This window comes from Antechinus flavipes, chromosome 4 (assembly GCF_016432865.1).
Source record: "Antechinus flavipes isolate AdamAnt ecotype Samford, QLD, Australia chromosome 4, AdamAnt_v2, whole genome shotgun sequence".
In the NCBI taxonomy this organism is placed as follows: Eukaryota; Metazoa; Chordata; class Mammalia; order Dasyuromorphia; family Dasyuridae; genus Antechinus; species Antechinus flavipes.
In genome coordinates, this window is record NC_067401.1 from 76,840,328 (window position 1) to 76,865,422 (window position 25,095).

General features: G+C 32.8%; 1 protein-coding gene across 5 annotated transcripts; it reads left to right on the forward strand.

Moving 5' to 3' along the window:
- Nucleotides 1-286: 286 nt before the first annotated feature.
- On the forward strand, nucleotides 287-23,949 carry BROX (BRO1 domain and CAAX motif containing). Of its 5 annotated transcripts, none has more exons than XM_051993353.1 (13): nucleotides 287-385; nucleotides 3,860-3,999; nucleotides 7,941-8,047; nucleotides 8,941-9,037; nucleotides 12,270-12,365; nucleotides 12,665-12,737; nucleotides 13,811-13,916; nucleotides 14,640-14,729; nucleotides 16,432-16,517; nucleotides 18,466-18,547; nucleotides 18,990-19,140; nucleotides 19,657-19,816; nucleotides 21,116-23,949. In XM_051993353.1, the coding sequence occupies exons 2-13, from the start codon at nucleotides 3,899-3,901 to the stop codon at nucleotides 21,200-21,202; spliced, it is 1,236 nt and encodes a 411-aa protein (XP_051849313.1). In that variant the 5' UTR covers nucleotides 287-385; nucleotides 3,860-3,898; the 3' UTR covers nucleotides 21,203-23,949. The 5 variants fall into 5 exon arrangements, with proteins under 5 accessions (XP_051849313.1, XP_051849315.1, XP_051849314.1 ...); XM_051993355.1 differs by lacking the exon at nucleotides 287-385 and adding an exon at nucleotides 757-851; XM_051993354.1 differs by lacking the exon at nucleotides 287-385 and adding an exon at nucleotides 824-882.
- The last annotated feature ends 1,146 nt before the right edge of the window (nucleotides 23,950-25,095 follow it).

The window sequence follows — 25,095 nt, forward strand, 5'->3', positions numbered from 1 at the left end:
TCCGCCTCCTCGGAGAAGCCGGGAGGAGCCTGAGGCCGCCATTGTTATTGAAGCACTTCACCGTAGAAGAGAAACCCAAAGAGTTCTTCCTCCTTTACTCTTGACTTAAAGGAGGGGCCACAATCCGACTCTAGAATCCCTAAAGTGAAGGAGAGAACCGACGGATGCTGGTTTAAGAAGGGGATGCGCGGGCCACCGTAGCAACGATCTCCGTGGGACTCAGGTTTCTGCCTGCGGGCTTATTATGGCTGCGGGGGCCACGTGACCTTAGCTTAGTATCCCGAGGTTTTCGGTTTCCTGTAGTCCTATTACTTTTAAGTCTCGAGCATATCAGCATTATCTCTATTTCCCCGGAATAACTACTTCACGGTTATCTGAGAGTCTGGTGAGTGTGATGTGTCTATTATTAGTTTCCCGTTTAGGGGTCCGCAACCCCAAAACGCCCCAATTATTGAAGCCCCCGCTCCCAACAACACGCTCGGTAAAGGTGGGGTATCTTAACTTTTCTCCTGCTTCCAATTAGGAAACATCCTCACTTTGGCTGCGCTCCTCCCTCTCAATCCTACCTAGAGTCACTTTACACTCTTGGCTCCCCAGAGCCCATTGCCTGAGAAGCGAAATGCATTTTGACAGCCCTTCTAAAGGTTCGCGAACGATGATCTCGGCTTGCAGTAGCTTTCCCCTGTCTTCCGCAATTGATGCTATCTATTTTCGATTGGAATGACTCCACGGCTCCTCCCTACTTCCCTGTGTCCAGCTGTTATGAGCTGGGGAGGTTGGGGGGAGGGCGAACGTGCGAATACCTCCTATGGCGCAGGCGCAGCTTGTTTTGGGTGTGGGAGGAGGAAGAGGTGAGTAAACCAGAAATGTCCCCGCGCTCAGGTGAGTTGGTACTTGGTGGGGCGCACCCAGTCTCCCCCAGTATATTTCTGCCCTCTACTCACCCACCCCAGCGTTGTCAGTCGGGGAAGATCTCATCCGGGGTCTCAGAAACAGGGGCAAGTTATCCTGCTGACAGAGGGAGGCTTGGACAAAGTTGTGAGAGGTTGAGGCGGGAAGCTCTCGGTCCTCCGAGGGGCTCCTCGCCCTTTTTTTGTGTTTTGGACCCTTTGGATTGGAAACCAACAGACCCCTTCTTGGAATCATGCGTATAGATGCATAAAATAGAGTTACAAAGGGAGGGAATTAAACTGAGAAAGGTATGGATCCCAGGGAAAGAATTCCAAGACTCCGGCTGAAACTGGAAGCACTTCGTTCATTATAGCCAGATTTATACCAAATCCATGTAGTCACCAGATTCGTATGACACAGTTAAGTTGTAGGTGAGATTTCTCTATGAGAAGTGGATTGTTAAATAGCTAAGGGGTTGGAAGTTCCCAAAGGGATGGTGATGCAAATGTTTTCTTTGTTAGCGATGAACGATTTTTGCTTTTATTGGGGAAAGTTAAAATGTGTTCATGAAAATTGCAACTATTTGAAAAGTGTACTTTTTTGTAAATCAGACTTTAGTTTAAATAATGTATTTTGTGAAGCTTGACTAACAGGAAAGTGTTGGGAAGGTACTTTTCCTCTCATTAGGTGATAAAGAATTATTTCCTAAAATGTCATTCTAAAACTACCGGATCTCATACTGAGTAGTAGATTGTAGTGATCCTATGTAGTGATACATATAACTTAGTTTGGCATAAATTCAGTAGTAAAAAGATGCTCATGAATTTTGTAAATTTAGTTTTAGACTCATTAGGAAAGTGCAGAGTTCTATGCTCTTATTTTTAGCTTCTTTGTAAACACTTGACTTTAAGTAATTGAATTTGTTTGGTTTCAAGTTGAGTACACCTAAAGCATCCTCTACAGATGTATAATGACCCTTTTAAAAAATAACTTTGAGGAAGAAGATGCTGCCTAGAGATATACTGCAACATATCCAACATATAAAGGACTGCTTGCCATCTAGGGGTGGAGGGAGGGAGGGAAAAAAAAATCGGAACAGAAACGAGTGTCAATATAAAGTAATTATTAAATAAAAATTAAAAAAAAAAAAAAAGAATATGACAAAGCCCAAACTAGAAAAAAAAAAAAAAAAGAAGATGCTGCCTAGAAATCCATTCATGTGGTTTGAAAAAAAATTTTAAGGAGTGTCTCATCTGCTTAATTTCTTTCCTCCCACAGAACATCTGTTAACAGATTACCTTCCTCTCTTTGATATTCATTTAAATAAATCATACTCATTTTCAAAAATGCATTTGGTCATTCTGGCATGGAATAATCTGGAAAGGCAGTGTACTGTGGCTGCTTGCAGTTCTAAGACCTAAATTCCTACCTCTGATAATTATTTGTGTGATTTGAGGCAAGTTACTTAAGATGGCTATACTTCAATTTCTTTATATTTAAAAGCGCTTTATCAATGATCTTATAAAGTATTAGTATTTATACTGTCATTTAAAAATATGTTTACAACCATTAAGATAAATAACCATTTAAGGATAAAAGGAACATCAAAGTTCTGTCTTATTAGAGGGGAAAGGATTGCAATTGAAACTGTTTGGTTTATGAACTTTATTTTTAACCATTAATGTAAAAGATAAAAGTAAGAACAGATTATTATTTTTGATTTCGAATTTATTTTGTTTAATGTAGTAGTTTTAATTTTTTTTTAATTTTAAAATTTTAATTTTAGCTCTGTGATGCTTGACAAATTATAGGATTATAGAATCAGTCACTTCCTCAGCCTCATTTTCCTCATCAGTAAAACCAGAGCAATAATATTTACACCACCTACCTCACCAAAATATTAAAAAGAAAGCACTTTGTTCAAGTGGTATATAAATGACTTGTGTTGTTGTTTTAAACTTCTGTCTAACTAGTGTCCCAGAAAATAGTTAAACCAATTTAATAGCAATAAGAAAAGCCAATAAAGATTGATTTTAAACATTTTGTAGTGAGGCCAACTGAAGTAAATATTCCAGAATCATATTTCTTGACAAAATGTTTTCTGGGCACTATTTCCTGGCCTAATTTTAAAGTAATGGTTATATTCTTCATTGCCAGGAATCTTTTAGAAATACATAGATATATTTTTATTTTTCAGATGACGACCAAATGTAGATCGGTCTTTTCTTATTTCTTTTTTTTTTTTTCCCCCTGAGGCAATTGGGGTTAAGTGACTTGCATGCAAGGTCATGCAAGGGTCATGCAGCTAAGCAGTATTAAGTGTCTGAGGTTAGATTTGAACTCAGGCCTTCCTGAAGACAGTCTTTTAAAAATAGTATTGCATTTAAATGAGTTTTTTTTTTCTTTTTTAAGAAATTATAGGTAGAGTGATTTGGGAAGGATTTTTTTTTTAAGCTCAATGAATTTGTTTTAAATAATGATTCTTTTTTTTCCTGCTGCTGCAAGGGAAAATGTTTTCACAAAGAAAAAATATAAAGATTTATGTACCACTAATGAAATACATGAAAAATAATTATGGAAACTGGTCTTTTCTATTGAAATCTAAATTTAAATTCAAACAGTAATATCTGATCCATTGTTAAAGGTTATTTGGAAGAACATTCTTCATATAACTCTTTGCTTTTGTTTTTTGCAGCAGCTATACTGGGTCAGATAAATTCAGTATTACTTTGCAAACCACAATTGATATAGGACAGGTTTCCAATCAATTTTGTGTAAACAAAATTTAAATATAGTACAGTCTTTTTAATAGAAAAGCATTCTAGAAATCTATGTTGTAAATATGAAAAACAAAATATTACATATTCAAAATTTTCATTTTAAAATTAAAATGGTTAAGAATTCACTTTATAAAATTTTCCTGATTAACATTCTGATCTATACTTTTTTTTTCCTCCTGTGTGTTTAGGTTTCTTTTATATAGATCTGTAGAAAACATCTAGGAAAAATGACACACTGGTTTCATCGGAATCCATTAAAAGCCACCGCACCTGTCTCCTTTAATTATTATGGTGTGGTTACAACTCCTGCAGCTTCAAAAATTTGCAAGTAAGTTTGAATTAGATCCGACATTTCTTGAACTACTGTGCTTTGTTCATTTACTCTGCTAGGTCTGATGGACAACATAGAGTAATATGACATGTACTTATCTATCCTTGTTAACTGCTGTTTAGTTGTAGAGAAAACATGTGAAAAGTTAAAACTCCCAATTTTATATCTTTGAGATATTTTGGCTTTTTTCCTCCATATTTACATAGCAGATGTTATATTTTGCCAGAACAGTTAAATTATGTTACAAAAGCTAAATTAAGTAGAAAAAAATTGTGCAAAAGATGTCACAAATAAGCATGTTGTTAATTTATCAGAGATAGTGTGTTATGAATTGAGAAATGGGGACTCTATATTAGGTTTAACCTGGCCAGAGAGTACGCATAACAGGTTTGGAAAAACTGTGAGGCTAATAATGTGTGTTAGATTTAGTGTCAGGAAGACCTAAATTTAAATGTGACTTCAGATACTTACTAGCTGATATCATCCAGATGATGAGCCACAAAGGATTGTTGTTATGTCAAGCTCAGGGCACAGCTTGCCTGTTGGGCCTTGGCTTGGAAAAGAGGGTGTCTCCTAATACTAAAACGAGAGAGTGGGGATCCTAACAGTTTTCTCAACTGTAAAATGGGGATAATGATATCTACTTCCAGGGTTATTGTAAAGATCAGATGAGATAATAATTGTAAAATACTTCACACAGTGCCTGGCACAAAGTGAGGGCTATGTAAATGTTAGTCATCTTAGTGTTACAGGGTTAATTAATTGAGTAGACTAATTTTATCATAATCATAAAAGGAATGTTTGGGGGTAAGTTTGAAAAAATAGTTTGGTGCTAAATTATGGAAAGTTTTAAAGATATAGACTACTGTGGTTGGACTTGTCGTTAACAAGGAGTATTTGAACAAAAAAATTTGACCAAAAACCGTGTTTTAGGAAGACTGACATAGTAGCAGTTTGTAAGTTAAGTTGATATAGAATTGACTTGGGGGTGGGAACCAGTGATACACTATTTAGGAGATTGTTGTAGTTTAGTTATGAGATGATGAAGACTTGGCATTTGAAGGTAGCAACAGAAATAAAATGGAAGAGACTCTTCTAAGAAGTATGTCACTTGGCTAATTATCAGTGATTGAGGAATCAGCTAAGTAACCAGATAAATTATGATTCTAATAAAAAGAAATAGAAAAATCAGAAAGAGTAGCTTGTTTTGTGTAGGTCAGCTTAGTAGTATATAAAAGTACTTAATTGGAAATCAGAGACCTGGTTCTAACTCTACTATTGAGTAGTCATCTGGCTTGGACAAGTTATTTAAACTCCTTAGTCGTTCTCTGTAAAGTGTATATTGTGGACTAGACGGTCTCTGTTGAGTTCTGACACAGTTAAAATTAAGATAAAATGAGGCACAAAGTTCTAAGTGTGACTAATTTATTAGTAAAGTGAAATTTACAAATAAATAGGATCTCAGTTTCCTCTGCAAAACTAAAACCTCCTCCTAATGATGAGAATAGAGCTCTTTTATGATTTGGGGGAATACAGAATAAAGAACAGGACTTTGTAGGTTGGGAACAAGTTATAATTGGTTAAATTCAACATCTTGAATGATGAAATCAGTATAATTGGAAACAGAGCTGAGACTTGGAGGACAATATGAATGCTTAGAAATTAAGAATGAAGGGTCAGCAACAATCCCCCTGTTTCCCTACTGTGACTAAGAAATGTTCATTATTTGAATTTACCTGCAAGCTTTATTATTTAACAATAGTGGATGAGACATCTTGGATAAAAACCAGACAGTTTGGTGGCATAAAGATACTACATCAGATGGTAGATTTCTTTGAGGCAAGAACAATATAATTTTAATTCATTAGAGACCAGCTAAATTTCTGAACAAAGTTCAGAGACAAAGAACCATGACTTAGGCAGTTGTTATTCACTTGCTTTCAGTCATGTCTGACTTTTAATTCTCCTGTTGATGTTTTCTTCACAGAAATACTGGAGTGGTTTGCCACTTCCTTCTCCAGTTCATTTTACAAATAAGGAAATTGAAGCAAACAGGGTTAAATGATTTGCCCAGGGTCACAAGGCTAATAAGGGCTGAGGCCAGATTTGAACTTGGAAAGCTGAATCTTCCTGATTCTAGGCCCTTGCTTTCCATCTACTTCACCACCAATTAATTAATTGTAAATAGGATCAATTTTTAAAAGACAGTTTGATCATTTCAATTCTAAAATCCTGTGATTCTTTGTTGAAGAGTTTTATAATTACTCTGTATCCATCTTTGTTTAGTCCCTTATCTTCTTTCACTTAGAATATTGAAACAGTTTCCCAATTGATAATTGTATCTCAAATTTTTCCCTACTCCAGTTCTCTCTGCTGCTGTCAAAGTGATTTTCTTTAAGGATCAATATGATCATATCACTCTTCCACTTGATTAACTCTTAATAGCTCCATATTGCCCTTAGAATTAAATATAAACATTCTTTTTATATTCACAACCTGACTTCAACATCTTTCCAATATCATTTTATATTATTTTCTCATTTATACTTTGTGATATAGTCAAACTGACCTCTCTGTTCCTACTTAGAACATTCCATTTACTGTCCATATTTTTCACTATCTGTGGAATGTATTGTCTAAATGGGATTCCCAAAACCCCAAAAAATGCTTTTATCACAAAAGCAACTGAGCAGACCTCCAAGCACATGTTCATTTTATTAGGCAGACTGATAGTCCCTAAGCAATTGGATCCAGAATTCTTCTTTGCAGTCAAGGTTGCCTCTGCTTGAGGAAAAATTTCTTTTATAGCCATTGAGAGAGTACCAAAAATAGAATGAAGTGATACAATTACAGGATTGGTCAATTAAACATGCTAGGGAAACATTATGGTTGGCTGAGGGACATACCCATCAATAACCAGTGCTTTGTCAATATTTAGTCACCAGGTCTGGGACTTTCCACAAGCAGTTTATAAAGATTGGTTGTGAAAGAACATAGAACATGAAGAAACTGATTTTTTGGAACACAACTCTTATAGTACATTCATTGGGGAAAGGGAGGCAAGGGGATAGGATGAGGTTAATACACAAGTTAATGTAAATCTTTATACTAGGTCCAACTTATATTTCATACTGCCATGATAATACTTTTGGATTTGGTCTTAGAAGATCTAGTCTGAGCTAGCTATAGAATATTATATTAAACATCACCTAAAAGGTAGTGAAAAGATGTTTGGTGGACAGGAGGAGACTGAATGAAACACATTGGAAATTAGTGATTCTACAAAAGAATCACTATAAAAAATGTCATCAGAGAAATATATAACCAGAAAGAAAGGCCAGGCATGTAAGTAGATGAAAGAAATAAGCATTTGATAGCTAGAAAGCTCCGGTGATGTTTGGGCATTGTCAGAAGGAACAAAGGAATGTTGGTTGAACTTTCTGCTACAGATTTTTAGGTAGACACGAACAAAGCAGATAGAATGGACAGACATAAGTGAATTGACATTGTCTTTGGAGGCATCTGAGGTCACAGGTTGATTAGAGTATTTGCCAGTTATGAATAAGAATTTTTAAAAATGTCTCTAAACTAGAAGATTCAACAGAGTCATGTGTGTTATCTAAAATTAGATCAGCAACACATTAGCAATGAAATTTTTTTTAACTTTTTAATCTTTTTTTTTAATGATTATAGAACTCTTTAGAAAACCCTTGTAACACACATTTGAAGATATTAAATTAGAAATTTAATTTGTTTCTATTGGTGACTAAAAACCTCCAGATTTTTCTCAGAATATATAGGATTCATAAGATTTCATATATAAAAACAAGATCTAGCTTTTTGAAATGATGGATTTTTAAGTACTTTAAAATTATCCAATTTTCCTTATACTTCATACGATAGCTTACTTAGCTTTACTCTCTTCCCTCTTCTTCAAGTGATTTGAGATCATCAAGGACACGATTGCTTGAGCTATTCACTGATTTGACCTGTAACCCAGAAATGATGAAGAATGCGACAGATTCCTACTTTTCTCTTTTGCAAGGTTAGATGTTTAAAGTTTTACTAAGTGTTGAATTTCTTCTATTTGCTAAAATTTAAAGTTAAGGGGGCAGTTAGATGGTACAATGGATGGAACACCAGCCCTGAAGTCAGGAAGTCCTGAGTTCAAATCTGGTCATAGACACTTAATGCTTCCTAGCTCTGTGACCCTGAGCAAGTCACTTAACCCTAATTGCCTCAGCAAAAAAAATAAAAATTAAAATTAAAGTTAAAATTTAAAATTATAATGTCCATTTTGTTGAGTAGATGTATACTTTTTGGAATTTTCAAGATTTGTTTTTATTTTTCTGAGGCAGATTGTGGTTGTATTTCAGAAGAATGGTTAAATCGGTAGGAAGATGAGGTCATTAAACACTATTTTGGACATTTATTTCTTATTCTTTGTATATGTTCAAGATTTAAACTTTTGCCAGATAGTTTTTTTGGAACAGAGAGAGCATTCATTCTTTAAGTGTTTATTATGTTTTCAGTTCTTCACTAAGAATACAAATTCAAGCAAGCAAGCATTTCAGAGGCATAATGGGAAGTAGTCCTGGGGATGGAAGTGTACCTGCATGGGGACATGATGAGGTGAAGGCCAGAAAGGGATATGTGGTCTAGACCCTAATTTAACAAGGCAAAAGCTCACACCTAACAAATAGGGGATTAAGGGTTACTGTCCAAATTTCTAGTGAGATTAGAGGTGGTTAGAGAACAAGGTTAGGGTAAAAAAATAGTCAGGAATTTAAAGGAGAAGGTAAATATGAGTGTAGTGCCTTTGAAGCTATAGAAGAGAATGTGTGTGCTTGATAAGGTATCCATCTGAATATTTTAATTTCTTTACTATAAGATATCTGAAGTGCTTTGAAACTAACATTTTTAAATTTTATTTTTCAGGTTTCATAAATTCATTGGATAACTCTACCCAAGAAAGCAAATTGAGATATATTCAAAACTTTAAGTGGACTGATACATTACAGGGACATGTTCCAAGGTATATAGGGCCAAGTTAAATCTAATGTTTGTAACTGATTATTGGGATGCTAAATCTTAGGCTCTATAGTTTGAAAAACAAATAGAGAAAAAGAAAAAATAAAAATCTGAACAAGGGTTGTTTTTCAAAAAATATAATAAGAAATTAATCCATTGTACCCTACTGGGAAGAAAAATATTTCATCCATTTGAAAAATAGATTTTACCCATATGAAAACTGGGGAGGGGGTGGGAGTAAGTTCACCTTCACTTTATCAAGAGGAGATTAACTCTTAATTTTAAAAAAAAGTTCTAACATGCAAAGCAGAGATGTAGGTCTTTTTAAAGCTGAGTTAATTTGATTAAGAGTAAAATTGGAAGTACTTCACTTTCTCTGTGTATTTTACTTTTTTGAAAGGGAGCTCTAGAGAGCAGATCTCTTGCTGTTAGTTCCTTACAACAAGCCTGTCTGTACTAATAAGCTTTATTTCTTTACGTCCTTTTCTACTTTCTTTCCAGTGCTGAAATTCTCCAGCATCAATGAGGGATTCCATATCCTTCCTTACCATTTAAAATATTATCAATTAATTATGTATTACAGTTTCAACTTTATTCCTCATTATACCTCTTCATGAATTCTACATTTTAGCTAGCTATTTAGTGCTATTATTATTCCCTTAACTTAAAATTCTTTCTCCTGCTTCAGTGCACCTGCAAAAACTTTGCCTATGCCTCTCCTATATGGTATCATATCGTGCCAGTCCCCTGATTAGAAATGCTTGCTTCTTTATAAATCTGAATCCTTTCTATTCTTTGACAGTTGACCTCAAGACCAGGTTATTAATCTTTTCTTGAGAATCATTCCTTCCTGAATTGCTCATTCTGTTTGTTACATGCCTTATCTTTCCTCAAGGCTTAGCTCAGATGCTATCTCTGGTGAGAAGCCTTCTTGTTCCTTCCCTTGCTGTTGTTTTCTTCTACAAAATACCCTGTATTACATGTTCCTTTATACATGTTGTATTATCCCATTCCTATGTGGTTTCTTTTTCTTTCTTTCTTTTTTTTTTTGTAGCTGATGCAGTTGGGATTAAGTGACTTGCCCAGGGTTACACAGCTCCCATGTAGCCCCATGTAGGAAAATGATCATTATCATTTTAGTGTTTGAATTCCCAGTATATACAAGTACATTGCATATAGTATAAGTGAATGAAGGATTCACTGTGCATTAATTGTTTACATATATTCAAAATACCATGCTAAATCCTGGGGATAAAAACTGAAAGTAACTGGTAAGTATTTAATGAATTTTTGCTGAGTAGCATTGAAAATTCCTAATCATAACGAGGTGATTTTCATGGAATACTAGCTCTTTAGGGAATCATAGAGATAATGCCTTATTTTAAAAATTGTTCCAAAACAAAATTTGGTATCTTAATAAATAAAGGAAGAAATTGAATAACAATCTTCTTTGACTGTAGCCTGTTCTAATAGTTCAACAATTGATCTTTTTTAATGTCTAATCATTTCAATTCACTTTTTGATCTTCAGTGGAAAGAAAAGTTGTGTTGTCTGATATTTAAATGCCTGTATTTTGCCATTAACAGGAATGTTATGTGTGGAACAGAAAACTCTTTATGTTGTCAGGTAGCATGATATCTTTAGGATGTTTCTAACCATTTTTGAAGAGAAGCTATAAAATCTTAAATAAGATATTAGCAAAAAGACTCCAGAAAATCATCCCCAGGATAATACACCACGATCAAGTAGGATTTATACCAGGAATGCAGGACTTTTTCAATATTAGGAAAACTTATCAGTATAATTGGCCATATTAATAATCAAATTAACAAAAACCATATGATCATCTCAATAGATGCAGAAAAAGCATTTGATAAAATCCAACATCCATTCCTATTTAAAAACTCTTGAGAGCATGGGAATAAATGGACTTTTCCTTAAAATAATCAGGAGCATCTATTTAAAACCAGCAGTAAACATCATATGTAACGGGGACAAACTGAAACCATTCCCAATAAGATCAGTAGTAAAACAAGGTTGCCCACTATCACTATTTAATATCGTATTAGAAATGCTAGCTTTGGCAATAAGAGTTGAGAAAGAGATTAAAGGAATAAGAATAGGCAAGGAGGAAACTAAATTATTACTCTATGCTGATGATATGTTGGTATACTTAGAGAACCCCAGAGACGCTACTAAAAAGTTATTCGAAGAGAAGCTATTTAATTTACCCAAATCCTAGGATTGGTAGGGGATAGAGCAGGTGGTAAGGTTGATACTAAGGTACAGTCATTTAGATACCATTAAGTTGTTTAAATATACACATACATGTGAAATCTCTGAAAAACAATCCCTTTTATATACTTCCCTATTATTGTGCCAGTCCTCTAATTAGAAATGCTTGCTTCTTTATAAATCTGAATCCTTTCTATTCTTTGACAGTTGACCTCAAGACCAGGTTATTAATCTGTTCTTGAGAATCATTCCTTCCTGAATTACTCATAAGTTGTAAGATAGGATTCTTTTCAATTTCTCACTCTACCTGTCCATCCTTCCATATCCAGTAGTAGGCTAATCTTATAAATTCTATCTCCATAATTTCTTTTTTCTGTATCTTTTTCTCATCACCATATAGAGTATTTTTCTCAGCTCTTGCTGTCTCCCTGGCTCTCCCTCCAGTCCACTTTCCATTTTCCACATAGTTTCCAAAATAATGTTTCTAAAGGACAGATCTGACCCTGTCACTCCAAATAAACTTTAGTGACTTTCTCTAGATACATAATCTGGCTCCAGTCTTCCTTCCCAACCTTTTTATACATTATTGTCTTTCAAGCAGTCTTTAATCCAGCCAAACTGGTCTTTTTGTTGTTTCCCAAAACCCAGATACTACATGAGGCCTTTCTCAGTTTTCCAGATGATAGTACCTCCATTTACTTCAAATTTATTTGTATTTGGTATGTGTTTACATGTGTACTTGTGCCCTCTGATAGAATGGACACTCTTTGAGGCAGAAACTTTCTTTTTATAGTTTTGTATCCCCACTGCATTTTCATTTATAGTTGTCTTACCTTTCTAACTAGATTATATTGTATTTGAAGATAATATTGTAATCTTCACTCACTAGTAGACATTCAAAATAAATATTTGTTAATTGATAGTATTTTAAGAAATCATTGATGCTAATGTTTTATATAGATATGAGATGACCAAATTAATGAAAATATGTTTAATTTTAGTGCCCAGCAAGATGCTGTGTTTGAATTGATTTCCATGGCATTTAATGTAGCCTTATGGTATACCAAATATGCATCAAGATTGGCTGGAAAAGAAAAGTAAGTGTGAATAGGAGGGGCAAAGAATATGTGCATGTGCGTATGCATGTGTGTGTGCGCGCGCACGTGTATGTGTATGTAAAATATTATTTGAGGATTTGTAATGCTTTCTTGTTAAAATATGCAAATTATATCTAAATGTTAATGATTGAAATGTTAGGATATAATATGCAATATTAGCATTGAATTTGCAAAAAGAACAAGGCCAGAATTTCTATAAATAATCACTTTTATTGATTTGAAGTATTCTTAGAAAACCAAGAAGAAGAATTAGTATGATTTGTATTATTATATTGTAGCATAACAGAAGATGAAGCAAAAGAAGTTCATCGAAGCCTAAAAATTGCAGCTGGGATTTTCAAACATTTGAAGGTACCAAAATACATTTTTGCTTTTGATAATTTTCTCACTTTTCAAAGCTTGTAAGTGTCATTGAAAAGATTCAAGAAATGTGTTTTGTTGTTTTAGATATATTGCTAATTAGTCCTTTATTTTACATTATTATTTTGCTATGGCATAGCTACTTAACTTTTTATGTAAAGAAATGTGAACTTAATAAATAGAAGATCTTTAATCACAGTGTATTGTTTCAATTGCTTCTAATAGGGTGGGGATGAAAAAAAATTAGGAATGTAGCCTTCATTTCTGGTTAACCTGGAGCCAAAACATTCTGTACTCATGATTTTGCTTTTTCAACTTCCTTGGTCTTTTATCTTGTTAATATTATTCTTAAATCTCCAAGAAGGCAAGGGCAATGTTTTATCCAAAATTTGCATTTTCTTCCATTGTCTAAAACTGCTGTATACACAGCAGGCCTTTAATAAATTTCTTTTGTAATGTATCTGCAAAATGATTATATCATTTATAGTAGCTGTTTTGTAAGTTTATGAGGAAAGTGTTCTTTTTAAGCATTAAAACTTTTTTTATAAATATGATCTATCATTTATATTTTTGGTATGAGATAATTATTGTAGGTATAAAAACTATTCTACATAGTATTTTTCATATGAGTCTTTTAGGTGCATTTTTTCCCTTGTATATTCAGTTTTTTTAATTGTCTCTAAAGCATAGTTCAGAATACAAGCAAAAGATAACTTGGTTATATTAGCATTCTGGCTAAATGTTTTCCAAAATGTATGAGTTATATACATAAACATTTTATACCTCCTTGATTTGAACCAAAAATTATTTGCGGCTGCAGTTCTGTTCTACTAGTTTATGGTGTGTGAAATTCATGTAATTCTTCTGTGTTTTGGCCATTAAAACTGCTCTATTTAGCACAATTTTAATTTGCCCTTGAAATGTCTAGCAAATCCCCAAATTGAATGTTTCATATCAACTTTTAGAAGTATCATTCACTTAAAATATTTAAATATAATATTAAACAGCTGATGACAATAATTTGGGTTAAAATAAAATTTGGCATGTATTTTGCTCTCTCTTAGGAAAACCATATTCCCAAACTTATCACACCTGCAGAAAAAGGCAGGGATTTGGAAGTTCGACTCATAGATTCCTACATTATTCAATGTCAAGCTGAAGCTCAAGAAGGTATTCCCAAATATCACAATGTAGCATTGAATTTCAGAGAACTTAATTTTCTACAAGTATCTTTATTTTGCAATTCAGCTACATTGTCCAGAAGACAACTGATTCTGAAAAATCTGTAGTCAAAAGCAATTAAAAAGTTTTTTTAAAAGCTTTTGGCCTTATTAGTTTCTAGCAAGACTCTCTGACTAAACAAGGTGAAAGACTTCTGGTTCTTTTAACTTCATTCCACTTTTTCTGAAAATGAAAAATCACTCCCTTTTTCTTGTTATTTGTTCTCCTTTTCTCCCCTTTCCATTTCTGCTATTTGCACCTGCTTTTTTCTGTGCTCTCTAAATTTGCTTAGAGGCAGACATACACCTATGAGATTGAGAGCTTGTGCTAGGGGCTTTTTTGATTCATTTTTAATCCTTTTGTAGGAATAGTTCATGGTGTGTCTCATAGTTTTTACAGTAACTTAATAGTTAATGCAAAAAACCACATTTCTTAGAACATTTGGGGGATTTAGCACTGTACAACTGAACTCAGAAATTTCTGCATGCTAGTGCTTTTATTTTCAGTAATTTACATTTTTCACATTAAAATTGTTATCTAGCAGATTCTTATTCTTGGTCCTAAAACTTTAGTGAAACAGATTTATACTTTTACTCTTACTATATATCCAAATTGAACTTGTATTCTGTTGTAATTCTTAATATAGGGGTGCATTTCTTTTTTCTTTTTCAGTTACAATTGCTCGAGCAATAGAACTCAAACATAATCCTGGTCTAATTGCTGCATTGGCACATGAAACAGCCAATTTCTATCAAAGAGCTGGTGAGTTTTAAGTTCATTATTGTGCTCCTTAGCCTTCAAAGAGTTTACTTGTTTTTTTCCACTTATTTAATTAGGGATACTGTTGTAAGCCACTTATCAGACAGGTATCCATGTAGATTGATTTACTTAAAAGTAAAATGTAATAAAATGAAGCCACTCCTGTGGATGGAAATGGAAATTTTATCCCAATAAAAAAGTAAATGCTAAACTCTTACCAATATTATCTCATTGTACAGCATTATCACTTTCCAAATGATCTCATAGTCATTTTCCATGGACTTTCTTCACAGCAGTGTGAGGCGGCTATATGTATGTCATTTTTATTTTGCAGAGAAGTTAAATGACTTGATGGATTAGTTCTGCTAATTGAGCTCAGTTGAATTAGAGTCAATGTAGCAATTTGAAAAGGGGCTATTTCTGTGATTTCTAAAAGTCTTAATATAAGAATAAAACTAGGGGTGTCAGAGAGTACCAAAATGAAAGGAAGCTGGTTCATTATGGAATAGTAACTCTGGAGGCTGTAGTGGAAGAGAGTGGGCAGAATTAGAGTGAGACATGGTTGATGGGGTTGGCTTATGAGTACAGTGGGCATGAGAAAAGATGAAGTTGAGGTTGAAGATAATTTCTGCTAGTGTGGGTGATTGAGTGTTTACAGGTATGAAGTTTACAAGTATGAAGGATAAGTTAAGGAGTACAGTAATAAGTAATAATTCTTTCTTGAAGGGGGGAAGTAGCTTTTGGTTGCCATCCTGATATCCTCTTATAGTTTTAAAACCATATAATTCTAAAACCATGCTCCTATGGTATTTTTGGATAAACCTGAAAACATGCACATGTATGCCTAAAGAAAAGCCCAAACTGGGAGGCAGAAAGAAGGCAATTAGTAGTGCAACCAGATATCCCCCTTTATGGTACAGGGTTTGTTTGTTCATTAACTAAATTTCTGGTTTAATTCTTAATTTCCACTTGTCAGTTTCAAAGCTTCTGATTCCTGGTCCATCATTCTTTTCACAAGTGGTGTTTTTTTTGTCTTTAGACCTTTCATATAGTAGATACTTAAGAAATGTTGAGTTCAATTAAATAGGTAAAATTAAAAGATAATGATTATGCTTTAGGAATCAATATTGGATTTTATTGAATTTTATATTTTTATCTTGCATTATTTTACTTTACATTTACTTTACATATCTAAAATGATTATGGTAGTGATAATAACTTGTGTAATGATTTAAAGTATTCAAAGCACTTTCACATCTGTTACCAATTTGAACTTCACTACAACCCTGTTAAGCATGAAAATGTTATCTCTATTTGACATCTGGGAAAGCTTAAATTCACGAATATTAAAAAAAAAAATTTGCCCAATATCATATAGGTACAAGTAATACCAGAACTGTCCACCTCCACAACTAAAGCCTTTTGACTCTTAGTCTAGTGTTCTTTTCAACTCCTCATGTCCTGGATCCACATTCTTCAAAAGAGAAAACTATCATTACATGATTGGTCTCATTGTCTAACTTGGCTATCACTGAAAATGAATTGTTTTAGTGTTTGTTTTAAGAATATAAATTAAGAAAAAATAAGAATTTTTTAGATTTTTAGTCTGAAATGGTATAGAATTTGAACTCTTTGGAAGAAAGGAAAATCTTAAGATTCTTATGAGTCAGAGAATTTATGTTTTGCTTTATAAATGTAATTATAGATCACACGTTATCCAGTTTGGAGCCTACATATACTATTAAATGGAGAAAATACCTTCACTTGAAAATGTGTTTTTACACAGCTTATGTAAGTATTTTATTTAATGTTGTATAATATTAAAATGTTGCTTCCACATGTCACATTTGCTATTTTGAAAACATTTGATTAATTTCTGGCTTAATGCAGAACAGAAAGGTATCAACTACTTAGCCTATTCATTAGTGATTCTCTAGTACAAACATTTAGTTTAACACAGACTAGGGAAAGTGAACTGAATGTGATCATCTACATCTTACTCCATCCTATTTTCTAGTCAGAGACTTCAAAGATTTGTACTCTTGATATAGCTAGAGAAATGTCTTTTAACAGAGAACTGATTTAAACTCTGAATATTTCATTTTCTAAGTATAAATCCCATTTAAAAGAATTAATTTCTTTTTGTTCTATAACATCCTATAATATACTTTGCTATCTAGGTGCGTGGATCTGACTCGTTTGACATTTTTTACATTAGCTTTCTTTGATAACTTGCTCTAATTAGCCCTTCTCACTGAAGTTTTAACCTATGTTCTGTTTCCCTCATGAAAATTAAACAGTTACAAAACCCTACTCCAGAGTCCCCATTTTGGTATGGAGGTAGACCCTAAATTATTGAAAGCTTTGATAACTTGCTCTAATTAGCCCTTCTCACTGAAGTTTTAACCTATGTTCTGTTTCCCTCATGAAAATTAAACAATTACAAAACCCTACTCCAGAGTCCCCATTTTGGTATAGAGGTAGACCCTAAATTATTGAATTGTTGAGGAAATTCATAATTAGAGAAGGAGGTGTACAAGTCATTTAAGGAGAGTTAAGGATAACACATGGAGATCCTGAGTACTTCACTGATAAAATATTTAAAAATTAAAAGAAATTCTGTAGCACATTGGATAGATTTTCTGTGACATAAAATTAATAAACACAGAATCAGAAGTCATGGATAGGTGGCAGCTTGTATTGATAGAATATGTACATCTGAGGTTACAGTTTCATTGAAGCCAAGATGGAAAATAGCTCAATGTTTTTATTTATGTAATAGATCTTGAAGATATCATTTGTTTCCTTTTCAGACTGGACAATTACAACTCTTGTTGTTAAACTTTTTTTGGGTTGTTTCTTTTTAAAACCTAATGATCTAATCTTTTCATCACTTTGGTCAGTATATTTTTAGACTCTATCTTACCACATTTTTTATTCTTGACTAATGCTAAATAGATCAGAAAAATTCACCATTGTTTAAAAAAAAAAATCTAGCATGCCCAAATTTAGGTGCTGAACAAATGTTTTCTGTAGTTCCTACTATGTATATAAGATATGATTTATTCTTGTTGAACTTTTTTATGGACTTAATTTATTAAGACTACTTTGATTTCTATCTTCTACAAGTTTGTAAGGCCACTTTCAATTTAATGTCTTGACTCAGTGAATGTCCTTTGAATTCCTTCATCTTAATTATCTCTTTAATAAAACCAGTCGTGACACCCCACCTAGTATAGCCTTCCTAAGCTGTTAAAATCTCTCTTTTGTTTGATCCATGAGTTTTGTACTTATCTAATAATAATAATATAGCTTTTTATACATTTTTTTGGATGAAAGGTATTAGAGTAGAATTTAAATAAGTAATGGGTATTGATTTTCCTTTCTCTTTGTTTTAAAACCCATCTTTAATCCTAAACTTCAACCAAGGAAATTGCTCTAGTTAGCCTTGATATCAGAATACTTTCTATCCTTCTAGGTGTCTCCCATTATTGAATACTTGTAAGAAAGTCCAGTCTTCCAGTATTTGTAACAGTTTAGTGTACTTTGTTTTTGCTAAGCAAAAAATCTTCTGTGATTTAAAAAAGGAAATAAAAAGGATAAGAAGAAAATCAGCATATGAAATAATAGTCAAAGACATTTTTATATGACATATTTGAAATGTAAAAGAAGTAATATCTGTTGTTGCATACCATTTGGGGAAAGTAAAAATCAGAAATCTTGTTTTTTCTTCCACCAGGCTTACTGTTATCATGGTCAGACTTTGCTGGCAAGTGATAAATGTGGTGAAGCAATCAGGTCTCTCCAGGAATCAGAAAAATGTGAGCTTTCTTGCTGGAATATTATCTCCCTTAAAAACTAGCTTTTTATTTTTATTTTTTAAGGAGATAAAAGGGACCTTCAAATAGGCAAATGAGAATTAGGGAGGGAATTTTCCAGAGTTTATATGGTAAAAGTTTGCTTTTAATTTTTTAAAAATGTATTGATACTTTTTATTTTTACATCACTGTTATATTCAAATATAAGCCATCATTTCCATTCCATCTCCAGGAAACTGTCCCTTATTTAAAAAGAGAGAGAGAGAAAGCAAGTTTTAGAAGATTTAACACGCATATCAGCCAAGTCAAACAGTAAATGCAGTGTTTAATACCCATAGTTGTTCATCGCATAATTCATATCTTATTTCGCTTTTGTGAGGAATCTTGTTTTTTTATAAGTGGGAATAAGCATGAAATGTATCTAATAGACTTTTTTTATGTGCAGTTTATTCCAAAGCTGAAGCATTGTGCAAAGAATATGGAGAAACCAAAGGACCTGGGACAACAGCCAAACCTTCAGGGCACCTATTCTTTAGGAAACTTGGAAGTCTAGTGAAAAATACTTTAGAAAAATGTCAGAGAGAAAACGGTTTCATGTGAGTGTGGATGTCTGAGTATCAGAATCTTTGTTTTCTTTGTATATTTATTTAAAATATACCTATATTATATACCTATATATATATAACCTATACTTAGGTTATATAAAAATGTGTTTGCATGTAGAGTAACCTTAATTTTCCTTAATTCCTTCTAACTAAAATCTTTATTGCCTTTAGAACAAAATAATACGCAGAACTTGTCAATTTGCCTGGTTTTAGTAGACAACATTTTGATATTACTAAGTGTCTCTAAAGTCTCTGAAGAACATAGTCACTATCAATCATGGGATATTTATTAGGTACCTACTATGTGTCAGGTTAGGAAAAATCTTATCATAGGGTTGACATCTCGGTAAATCATTTTGGGGAGGTTAATCCTTTTTGGAATCAGCTGACACTCATAAGATTCATTTTTAATAGGTGAAGAGAGGCAGTTGAGATGGATTATTTATGTCCTTGGTTTCTTTTAAGGGAAACTTGGCATTAAATTGTTTTTTTAATTTTCTTTTATAGCTATTTCCAAAAAGTTCCAACAGAAGCACCACAACTCGAACTCAAAGCAAACTATGGTCTTGTAGAGCCTGTACCTTTTGAATTTCCTCCTGTAAATGCACACTGGACACCAGAAATACTAGCTGCATTTGATCTCACCAAGAGGCCAAAGGATGATAGTGTATGAATCTTATTCCATTTCATTTCTTCCATTTTTGTTTTAAATTTAAGATAAGAATCATAGAGTTGTTATTTAATATCTTCATTTTTCCTGTTTGCAAAAGTAGAAGTTTATTTGAGAGCAATGACAGCTAATTTAGTGCTTTCCATCTGGAGCTGTTCTAATATCCAGGAAGGCTCTGCAGTATTTGTTTCATTCTAGAAAATTTTCTAAATATTTCTTCTTGAATCCTAAGAAGTAAATACTTTCAAAATAATGTGGCTTTTTTCTTCTTTCAAGTTTGTAAACATTGTTTTAAGATGAGACAAAAGGGTGATAGTGGTATCTTAAACTCTCTTAAAAGAATGCACTAGATAAATATATGATTCTGTGCTAAAGCTCCATACTCTACATTTACTATTTTATTGAATATTTGAAAACATGGTCTTAATTTTAGCATTTCAGGAAATAAGCTGTAAAATGTTTTGATTTATAAAGATGATGGTATAAATGATTGAATTTTGATATAAAATGATTAGGGATTTAGGGGAAAGATTATTAGAGATCTGTGAAAGCTAGAAGAAGTGGGAATGCTTTTTTATTTCACAGTCATTTTATCTCTCTTGAGTTTGACTTAAAACTCTTGCATAGTCAAACTAATTCTATAAAATAGCCTTTACTCTGTATTGCTTAGCCACTTGCTTTTTATAAAGTGCTTTTAAAGACCTCAAAGTAATGAGGGAATTTGTTACTTCCAAATGTGGGATCTCTTTGTTGATGGCAGCTAGGTATAATATGAGTTCCTTAAGGGGAAAGACTGGTTGGTTTAGCTTTTTGTTTTTGGACGGAGGAAGTTGGCTCAAGGGAGAGATCCCTAGGCCTAGACCCCAGAAAGATCTGAGTTATTGAAGATCCTGCCTCTGATACTTTCTAGTTCTGTGATCTCTGTCTGCCTCAATTTCCTCAGATATAAAATGGGGATAATAATAGTATCTACTTTTTATAGAGTGGTTGTGAGGCTAAAATGAAATAATATTTGTAAAGCTCTTTGTAAATTTTAAAATGCTATTTAAATGCTAGTGATTATCATGGTTGAAGTTGTGGTTCTTTATTTTCTTTTCACAAGAATAATGATGTATAAATTTCTTCTTCAGCAAAAGTGATACTTTCTAAGTTAGATATGTAATATAAATTTACCAGTACTTACAGTGTCACATGAAAAAAGTACTATTTTCAGAAAAACTGATTATATATAATATATATATAGTTTCTTAAACCTTGCCTCAGATAATCATAATTCATTTTACTTCTCTATAATAGGCCAAACCCAAACCAGAAGAAGAATTGAAACCAGTCAAAGAACCAGATATCAAACCACAAAAGGATAGTGGCTGCCATATTTCCTAGAAGACCGAGGAAACAACGAACTCTTCTCTCAAGTGGATTAGGTTAACTCTGGGACTAGATTTTTTTTGTGTTTTTTCTGGAGCCTGAAGAATAATTTGCTTCTTTTCATAGGCTTTCACTATGTCAATGCTCACTTTTTAATAGGATGGGATTTTTTAAAATGCTTTCTTTCTTTGTTATTTCACTAGAACAGCTTCTGCAGACCTTCAATTTAAAGATACAGGAAGAGTTTTGGGGGAGAACTCTAGATTTCAGGTTAATGTATTAAATTATAAAAAGGAATCATGGTTTTCCTTGTCACAAAAAGATGTTTTCATTTCTCATCTGTTATTAAAGTTAGAGGAGAGGTACAGATAAGAGTCAACAAAGGAAAAAACAGTTCGTTTTTCTTTACGTCATGGCACAAACCTGTAACACTCCCAAGTCATTTATTATTTCTCATATAAAACAACTTTCTTATAATGGAACTTCCTTATAATGAAAATCATTAGCAGTTAGGCTCCTTGATACATATTTGCCTAAAATTAATATTTTTAAAACCAGAATTGTAGTGTACATGTTGAAACATTAAGAAAATTCTGAATTTTATTTTAAGTTGACTAACTGGAGTTTCTTGAGTTGAATATTTATTTTAAATACCCTTTTACAGAGCATATGTGATTTAAGGAACTAATTCGTGTATAACAGCTTTAGTATATTTATATGAAGGTAAGAAGAAATTATTCTTTGGAAATCCAATACCGTACAATAATGCAGAACATTTTTAGAAGCTTGAAAAACTACCTCTTTGGAATTACACTGGTTACCCTCTATTTCTCTTTCAAAGAAGTGTCCAAATCATTGTTTTTGATTTTGGTCTTGAATATATTCATTTTCATAAGGCTTTCAGTAATAGTTTGTATTTCCTGTCAGAATGAATGAATAAAAATGCATTAAGTGCTTTCTACCTATTGAGCTTTTTGCTAAGCAATTTTGAAGATAACCCAAAAAAAAAAAAAAAAAAAAAAGCAAGTCAGTCCCTACTTGAAGGAGTTGACACTTTTGGAAGGAGACAACACATAAAATATAACATTCTGCTTCAATGCAGAGAAAAAGGTCTGGAAGTCCTGAGGATGCAGCAATAAACATTGCCCCAAGGATCCTTAGCTATATCAGGAGGTTGGATAACCATCCTGGGTCTGTGAGGCCTATTGGAAAGACTGACATTGTGACCTGTTATGTCTTAATGTTGCTTTTGACCAGATGATATTACAGAAGTGAAAGAGCAAGAAGTTAGGTAAAAGATGAGTTGTCTATAAATTATAGAGCTCCATGCAAAGCAAAGTTAATGTATCTGCGCTCAATGGGGTTATAGGAGATGATTTTTTCACAAATTTTAAGTCATTGAAATTTAGACCTAACAGAAGACATTAGAAATGGATCATATCATCCAATACCTTCCTTTGCAGCATTTGATTATTTTGCATTCTTAACACATTTACTAAATGGTGCATCACTAAATAGTTTTACAGAAGCCTTTTTGGTTGCAAACTATTTGTGTATTTCTTACTTTGAGAAAGTTGTAAGAGGCTTGATGTAAGCCATAACTGACCAAACATCAATTTTGTGTGTATCACTTAATTGTGGTAGTTAAACTTAATACTAACATTTGTTATGCTCTGCACATAATAATTTTTTGTGTATTTTATGTACTAGTACATTTTACCCCAGTTTTTTCAGTTTTCATATTGAGTATTTTATATGGTGCATCCTCCCATACATAAAATAATTCAGTGTGTATTATTTCTTTGTTGTAAGATATTGTAAATACCAAGATTAGTGATTTAACAGCTTTGTAAAGAATAGAAAATTAAAGCTGTATAGATGTATAGTTAGAATCTTCTCTCATAAAATTTCAACATCATGTTTGGAGATTTAAAAAAAATAAAGGTGAAGAGGTTGCATGAAGATTAGACATATGTTGTTTGTATTAACTGTTCTACATAATTATTGTCTTAAGCCAGTTCTGGTCTTCGATTAATGTCTTACACTAAAACCATTGATTCTGTAAGCACTTACTGTCCCATCTACCCTTTTTTAAAGAATAGACATTTTGCAAATCTAGTTCTTTAGGATTTTAAGTTCTATTTCCTATTGAATATTTATGCCTGTATTTAGTTAATATGATTCCTATTGCATAACAAAATTATGATTTTTCACAGTAAAGTTTTTAAAAGATATATGTGTGTATGTATATATACATATTATATTTACATTAGTTATTTGATTTCAAGCACTATTTAATTGTTTTAATTACGTATGTCTATATGCCCTCTTTGGTATGATGAGTTTTCATCTGCCCATCTGTAGCTGTTACTGTTGTGTAGCATATGTAATATGATCAGAAGCATATGGTCAGAAAGAAAACTTAGCATTATCTCTCTACAATATTGTGCAGCAAACTTTACACTTTACAAACTTAATATTGCATTTCCAGTGCTGTGTAAAAGTGTTTGTAATTCTTTTCCCTTTGTTGTACTGATCACCTTGCAATACAATTAACATTCAGATGAAAATATCTTTAGTGTATATTTTATTCTCTTCAAAAAATAAATTTGTAGTGCCACCTTAGATCTTACTCTCTGTGTCTGAAAACGTAAATTTTTACTTAGCTCAGTAATCTTGGTAATATTTTTGAGCATATAGATGATTGAAAAGAACTTATGCTAATAAACAGAGGAACTAACTCAATAACATGTGAAATCTAATGAGACTAGTATTTCTTTTGATTTTGAGAAATGAAAGGTGCTTCTATTTTTTCCTAGTAAATTTATTTTTAATACACATTGTTTTATGAATCATGTTGGGAGAAAAAAGTTAGAGCAAAAGGGAAAAACCATGGGAGAGAGAAAAAAATAAAAAACAAAAAAGAAGGAAACATAGAATGTGTTGATTTACATTCAGTCTCCTTAGTTGTTTTTCTGGATGCAGATGGCATTTTTGTTCAAAATCTTGGGATTCCTTTGGATCATTGAACTATTAAAAAGAACCAAGCCTTATGATTGATCTTGCACATTCTTGCATTATTATTGTATGCAATGTATTCCTGGTTCTGCATGTTTTGCTCAGTATCAATTCATGTAAATCTTTCCAGGCCTGCCTTTTTTTTTTTTTTTTTTTTTTTTTTAATTTTTTTATTTATCCAGGCCTTTCTAAAAGCCTTTTCATCACTTTTTATAGAATAATAATATTCCATTATCTCCATATATCATAATTTATTCAACCATTCCCCAATTGATGGGAGATTCTTCTATTGTTAAATTTTTGTCATTTCGTGGAGAAAACTTAAATTTATTTCTTGATGAGTTTTAAATCTTTTAACAAGGCAGACCATCTCATTGCCACTGCTCAATAGTTGATGGGGTTACCATAAATTGAATTGGGTGATATTGGATCATTTGCCAAATCTTGCATTTTCTCTCTCTATAATATCTGCCCATCTCTTCTTACTACTTATGCCAGCACCACCTTAATTTCCATGCTCTCATCACTTAAACTACTGCAAATAACGTCTTACTGGGCCCTCTGTCTCAAATATCTTCTTTTGTCAATCCAACCTCCAAACTTGCCAAAGTGATTTTCATTAAGCACAGGTATATCAAACCCCTCTCAGTAAACTTTAGCTCACTATTTCCTTTCAGATCAAGTATAAACTCCTCAGTTTAGCTTTTAATGCCCTTCAAAATCTGACCCTAACCTGTTTTTTCAGCCTTATGTGTTACTTTCCATACTACAATCCAACCAAACTGTCTCTGTTCCTTATATGTTTGGTTGGTCTGATTCTTCATGACCCCATTTGGGCTTGTTTGTATGTTTTTGCAAAGATATTGGAAGGGTTTGCTATTTTCTTCTCC

Excerpts from the sequence above, each read along its gene's own strand:
- BROX (XM_051993353.1), top strand. The coding sequence starts at position 3,899 with ATGACACACTGGTTTCATCGGAATCCATTAAAAGCCACCGCACCTGTC. Across the intron at positions 16,518-18,465 it reads TGTGTTTTTACACAGCTTAT|GCTTACTGTTATCATGGTCA; the intron begins GTAAGTATTTTA and ends TTCTTCCACCAG. Across the intron at positions 19,141-19,656 it reads CAGAGAGAAAACGGTTTCAT|CTATTTCCAAAAAGTTCCAA; the intron begins GTGAGTGTGGAT and ends TTTCTTTTATAG.